Genomic DNA, 7,029 nt, shown 5'->3' with positions numbered 1-7,029 from the left:
AGCAGGAAGTGACCTCAAATAAATACAGATTTGTCAACTTCCAAAATACCCCTTACCATTTACTTAATGATATTTGAAAATATTGATCTGTTCACTTGTGTAACTGAACTGGTTCAAGATGTATCAAAGGCAAGGGTGCAGATGCATGACAGGCTTACATCAGTTTTTTATTCATGAGACATGAATGACAATGGGACCACATCAGACAGATGACCAGATATCCCGGAGTAGGAGACTGCAGACTGATATTACAGTGCTCCAGCTGTCAGTGTATAGCTGATAGGGAAACTGGAAACAGCTTGAGCAACTGTCCTGTGTTAATCTAGGCAGTTAAATTGACTAGAACTGCAGACACACAACATACACACCAGTGTAACTTATACTGTTGCGTTGCCACTGCAGTTTGCTCACAGGCCATTTTACACTCGGGTAGAATGACTAACACTAGTATTTGGCTGTACATAGGGTTGCCAGCTCTATTTGAATGTATTCCGGGAGGTTTCCGGAACGCCAACTTACCTGCAACAATGCAAAAGTGCCCACATGCTTGCATATATCAGTTAGGGATTACAGTGCATAAACTTTACATCAAGAAGGCAAATGCACATTACTCTTATATTTTAACAACCCACTGGACTCTTGTATAAAATCAGATTCAACAGTTAATATTTATTTTAATTAATGCCCTATCATTTATCTCCAGGGTGACTCTCAGCAGTCTCCTGCAGATTTATATCCAATTCCTGGAGACTCCTGGGCAATCCTGGAGGGCTGGCAACCCTAGCTGTATGTTACATCTCCATTTTACTTTAACGCATGTGTGAAGATGGTATATACTAGTTTAAAGTATATTACATATGCAAACCCTAAATCTTGTTTTCTTTTGAGGCTCCTAGTGCAGGTCCCTAGAGGAAGGATTGTCCAGTGATGAGGGTGATGACCTGCCATGGGAGATCAGGGCTTAATTTCCTCTGACAGACTTCCTGTGTGACTTTAGGCAACTAACTTTTTAGGTTCCCTCCTGCCCAGTAAAAAAATCACAGCTGGAGGTTAAGCAACCTGAGTTATGCACTTAAGAATGAGATTTACAGAAGCCAGGAAACTAAAAACGGGAGGCATCTAAGCTAGACTATGAAATGCTGAGTGAAAGGAAAGGGCCTGAGGTGCCCAACTCCACACAAGGGAGTGCCTCTCTTGGGTCAGGATTCTCAGCCTTAAAGTCCTTCCTGAAGTTAAATGCTTTGAGGAACAAGAGACCTCTTCTTCTACTGCTACCTTGTTGCTATTATAGTTTGGGCTCACACATGCCCAGACCAGCTACCCAAAATGGTCCGTCTCATCCTGGCTATTTTATGTGAGACCTGATCTTTATATCATGCCCTACAAATGAGATATACGAATACCTGGTTTGAAAATCCTTCCAGGGCTTAGGGCCCTGGCAGCCATTTTAATTAAAGGTATGATAGAATCTCATCCATGATCTCAACAGTCATGCCTCCTATCATGTTACTCATTCATAGCAGAAGACATGATTGTGGGATTAGAGATCAGATCCCAATCACATCAGCTGAGCAGCACTCCCAGGAAGTGCAGGGGGAGCCTGGGATCATTATCCTGGGCTCACCCTGTGCCAGCAGGTAGCAACCCTGGTGCCCAATGCACCTGGCTCGATCAGCTTTCCCAGCCTCAGGAGAGCATTGGAGTCCTTGCCTCCAACCGATCTGATGTTGGGAGTGCTGATCAGCTCACGGGTGCTCCCAGCCATGGGGGTGCGCCAGAGCCAAGGCACTGATATGCTCCCAAAGCGGGGAGCACTGATCAGCCAATGGGTGTGCCTAGCCTTGGGCCAATAAATCCAGTAAGCCCCCAAAGCTGAGAGCACCAGTTAGCTGATCAGTGCTCCCAACTCTGGGAGCACACTGGAGACAAAGGTTCCCGTGCACCTTCCCTTCCCTCCCCTCCCCTCTCCACCCCCCAGGGCTGGAAGCACCATTCAGCACACCAGATCCAAGGGCTCCAATGTGCTCCCAAGGCTGGGACTGCTGATCAGCTGATTAGCCAGGCCACACGTTCAATTTAAGGTGCAGTGGGAACCAGCCACAAAGTTACTTTGTATAATAACTTTGTGGCTCATTCCATTTTATCACTCCATTAATTGCATGAATGTATGGCCAGATTATTGTCTACACTGCTTCAGTGCTTATACAGTTTGGTGTTGAGGTGCTTTGGTTGGATAACAGAACTTCAGATTCTAGAGGTACCAATACAGTGGATTTCAGAAGCACTAGGGCATAAGGAATCAAAAGCAAATATCCAATTTAGGCACCAAAATAAGGGCCAAAGTTTCTGAAGCACTTTTCATCCAATAGCTCTTTTTCTTTCAAGTCTCCGACACCCTGAGCCTCCTTTGCAAGCAGAGGGGGCGGGGATTGAGCTACTTATTTTGGTGATATAAAATGGAGAAGCATGGGTAAAGAACTGGTTGCATAGAGGGAAACTTACTTGGACAACAAACAGAATAATTAGTAATGCAGAAATATTACACTCAATCCCAAGTCGGTAAGAGAGAGGACAAAACAACTCTCTATAAAATACATTTTCAACCATAAATTCTGATTCTGTGAGAAAGTATCCTGGAATTTTGCTGTCTGCTAACATGTGACTGCTCTCCTTTAAGGCATTATACACTAACAATTATCTGGCACGCTATGAAAAGAAAAGCTTAAAGCATAAGGCATGTTCAGGCACATTTAATTTGCATTTTAGTACTGACTTATTTAATAGGGATGGAAAAATGATTTTTCCCCCTGAATATGTGCCATTCTCCCCACCACCGTTATTTCATTACTTTTTTAAAAAGGTTTTTGCTATAAAAGGCCTTTTAGCTAGCTTTTAAGGGTTCACTTACAGTATTGGCAGGTGCATCTTTGTGTACAAAAACATAAAAGATACACAAAGAAGGTAGCTTGTATATATGGCTACCTACAAGCACAGTGTTACATATGCTTGCGGAAGCCAGCTAAAGGTGAGGAACAAAAGTTACACTGCTTTTGAAAATCTGGTGTGCTGCTAGAAGGATTAGAAGTAGGAAGACCCAGACCAATAACTGCTGACACTTGAAGTTAGTGAAGATAGACACCAGGCCCTTTCCTGATCTCAAAGTGATATAAAATTGAGTTAAGTGGAAATATAAAAAGTGTAAATGAAGGTCTAAATAGTGTTACTTGAGTCTTACTCATGATTTTTTAAACTCTCTGATAAGTTACTATGTCTAAATAGAGCCTGGGTGTTTACTGTAGGAAGTTTACTCTTGTCTGTATTTGGTCAAGTTAAGGTTCTTTTCCTGTTTAACAAGTTACATATTTTTCCAGGATTTTGACGAACTGCAGAAACAACTTCACTCCAGGCTACAGAGTACTGAGGCCATGGGCACTCAGAATTCAGAATACCAGACCTTGGATGACTTGGAAAGGAAAGAGAGGGAATATTCTGAACATATAATAGATAATGTACCTATTATTTCATTTTTAATCTTATGTAAAGTTCCATGTTAGAATTGTTGGTAGGTCTCTCGTTGTCATCACGTGTCTTTGGTCAATGTTTAAAACATTCACTGATCCTGAAAGCATGCATGCATACATTACTAAAATACAAAGTGTTTCTGACTCATTAGGAACCAGCATTTTTCTTTTCTGAATGCTGGACAGCATTTAGGATCACCAAAGGCATATTATTTAAATCCTTTTATAGTCTGAGCCAGGGCTGTTCAACATTTAAGCTTTAAGAGCGTTCAACATTTAAGAATCCCCACAGGCCACACCAGCAGGGGCCACATGCCATGCAGATGCCAACCCCTCCCCACACCACTGCATTGCATACCCATGCCCCACTCACCACATGCTTGCACTTCCTCCACCTCCCACTGCACCATGCACCCGTGTGGCCCCAGGCTCACACTATGCACTGCACTGCCCTGCCTTGCCCCCTGGTGTGCAGGAAGGGAAGACTCCAGGGATGGCAGGTCCAGTGAGATGGTCATGGGGGTGGAGAGGAAATAGCCCAGTCAGTTAAAACAGCACAGCCCAAGGGCTGTGGTAAGAAGCTGGGCTTTCCCAGCACTGGGGCTCTGCAGTGAACACATGCAGGAATTCACTATGCTGAGTTAACTTTTGCTAGACTGTGTTAACCCCAGACCTACGTAAACTTAGTCCACATCTGAGGTCAACTAACTTTTGATCGAGCGTGCCATTTTTAGGGGAACCCAGGCCCCATGAACGCTTGCATTCTGAGGTATTTAAACAGCCCTAACTAATGTTAGAGTAATCTAAATATAATGCTTGTACATACCCCCAATCTTCAGCCTCTCTTGTAGAAAAAAGAACAGCCATTCTCAAAAGTGCTTGGTAGTTTGTGATATACCCCAATGAAACATGCAATTTTCTTTTTAATCTCTTTTTCCTTAACAATAGAGGTCCCATTTGGTATTTCTTTTGAGACCATTTAAAAAAAAACCAAAAAAACTTGAGAATTTTATAGGGTTAGTCATGTATGACATTTAAGCCATGGGCAGACCTGTGTTGGAAGTGCTCCAAATTCCTCTCCAATTTGAAAGCATGTGGCCCCTCAGATGTGTCCCCCCAGTGTACTTCAAAACCACTGTGAGTGCTCCAGCTACAGAGCTGCAATAGGGCAGTTGCTTGGTCCTCTGTCCTCCCCAGCTGCTCCATTCCCCATCTTCCCCAACCCCACCCAGGGAAGAGAGGGAACAGGGAGCACAGCCACTAAGCACTCCATCTTTGGGGACCTCTGGAGGCCATGAATATACTATATTAATATAATAATTTACCTAGCATACTTGTTAGGCTAATAAGGTACAATCTTTTTTCTTTTCGCAATTGTACTAGTAGAGCTTTTAAATGTTTGTGTGTTTTTATTAACAATCTTCAAAAATCTTGTATAAATTGCTTTACTTCTATAAAAAGTGAGGGTTATCCAGGAGGTGCAACAAACTGGGTCCATCCACATGCTTTTAACACAATGCAATAAACTCTGGAGCAGTGTGCACTGAAGTTAACTGCTCCCAGGCACAGCATCTACTCATGCGCGCAGGACCAAAGCAATTAGAGCTGAGGCATGTCACAACCCAAGGGTGTGATTTTTGTTTGTGTGCGCTTCGGCACTGCTAAATTATTTCCCGCCACTCGTAGCTTTCTTTGCAGGGTGCATTTCTAGGTTGCAAAAGGGAAATGCACGGTGCAAGGAGTTCCCGCCATTCGTATACAAATTTGTGTCCCACTATTGGCCAGTTCTAAATTATTCCCACGTGGCGGCTAGTGATTGGCCTGCTAGCCGTATAAGAGGCTTGAGCAGTTTCCGCTCAAGTTGGAGATCTCCGGAGGAGAACCCTGCAAGGGGGGACTCCGTAAACATCTTGAGGAGAACTCTAGGTGCGCTGCGGAGCCTATCGGACCCAGCGCGTGTACCTTAGAGCTGGCTATAGGGATCTGATCAGCCTCTAGCCTATCCCCGTCGCCGCCTGATCCCTTGATGTACCCTTCCCTGCGCACAAGTTCCACGGAGCCTAGCAAACTTCATGTGAGTGTATTCAGAGCTCTTTGCTTCAAGTTACTTTCTTCGGTTGACACGACGGGCTCGCGGTTTAGAGCTCTCAACCGGATTGGGCTAGAAGGTTCACGGGAAGGAACTCTAGTCCGCCTCTCTTCTTTTCTGTCTGTAACTGCAACTCAAGCAAGTTTTCCTGCCTGCACCGCAACCATCTTCGGTGTAAGTAAAATAATCTTAAATCAACCACTAAGCGTCCGTGCCTAATTCTAGCGTGTCGCCTGCCTTCCCCGACCCGGCGTGTCCGGGCTGCTGGCCACAGCCCGCCACGCGAAAAACCCCCCCCGAGGGCCTCGGACCGCTCCTGGCCCGCACAAGGCACAGCAGCCCCAAGCTGGCAAGGAACTTGTGGGGTCAGCCCCAGGCTCCAGGTGGCAGCAATGGGTGGTGGAGGGGCTGGCAGGAGCTGGGTATCTGGCCCCCAGCTGGCTGGGCTGACCAGATGCAATTTGCACCCAACAATCACCTTCCACTTGAGTGTTTTATCACAATGAATTACTCTGCCATAAAATAGTACTGTTGGGAAAAGTACTATCTTATGGCAGAGTTAATTTACTGCACCCCAATACTAGTGCACATGTGGACAGTGATGCTTACTACATACTAATTAGTCAATGCTACAGTCAAGTGCATGTGTAAATGCACCCACTGATATCTAATGTTAATGTGTAGGAGAAACACTGTACTGGTAACTATGAGAACCTCTGTAGACAGTTTTCCAGAGACTGATTCTAAAATTGTCCATTGTAATCCCAGCAATTTACCTTCTGTGGTAGAGCAACTCTCTCACACATAGTACCAGTAATTCCATCATCTTTTTCTCTTTAAAAAAAAAATGTTGTGGTTTATTTCTTATTTTGTAGATGGAGGCTTTCTGGAAACAGACTGACAAAGCCCAGCAGTTTCTCTTGGACCAATCAAAGTGTTCAAGTGCTAAAGCAAGAAAGATCATCATGAATCTGACTGACAAAATGATTATAGTGGAAGAGTTATTAAGTGAATCTCAGGATTTACAGGCAATGGTAAAGCAGACAATTTACCAACTTGCTTCTCTTTATTTTAGCATTATTGTGTTAGAACTAGTTTTTTTGGTAGTAGGAACTTCTGTAAGAACTCCTAAATAGAATGAACTTGGTGCTTTAATTCTGGTTCTGAAAATAGAGCTATATAGTTACGTTGGAACAAGTTACATGAATGAGTTTAATATAGGCAATGAACAAGCAGCAAGAGCACTAAATTATACGGAGAAGAAAAACATTAAACCAAGCATTGGGAGATTTTCTCCAATATATTTGTTTCAGTGCACATGGATGGGATGACCATAGATTCATAGATTCATAGATGTTAGGGTCGGAAGGGACCTCAATAGATCATCGAGTCCAACCCCCTGCATAGGCAGGAAAGAGT

At 43.9% G+C, this 7,029-nt stretch overlaps 1 protein-coding gene across 5 annotated transcripts in view; it reads left to right on the top strand.

Annotated features, from left to right (window-relative positions):
- The window catches only part of EVC (EvC ciliary complex subunit 1), a 115,430-nt gene that overhangs the window by 21,448 nt on the left and 86,953 nt on the right, over positions 1-7,029 (top strand). For all 5 annotated transcript variants that reach the window (XM_006017027.2, XM_025195390.1, XM_025195376.1 and 2 more), the window contains 2 exons: positions 3,372-3,509; positions 6,486-6,644. In XM_006017027.2, the coding sequence (XP_006017089.1) occupies positions 3,372-3,509; positions 6,486-6,644 (297 nt within the window). The remainder of the gene's footprint in view (positions 1-3,371; positions 3,510-6,485; positions 6,645-7,029) is intronic.

Source organism: Alligator sinensis, unplaced genomic scaffold (genome assembly GCF_000455745.1).
Source record: "Alligator sinensis unplaced genomic scaffold, ASM45574v1 scaffold421_1, whole genome shotgun sequence".
NCBI lineage: Eukaryota > Metazoa > Chordata > Crocodylia > Alligatoridae > Alligator > Alligator sinensis.
Note: the sequence above shows the minus strand (reverse complement) of the source record. Positions and strands in the feature narration are given on the sequence as shown.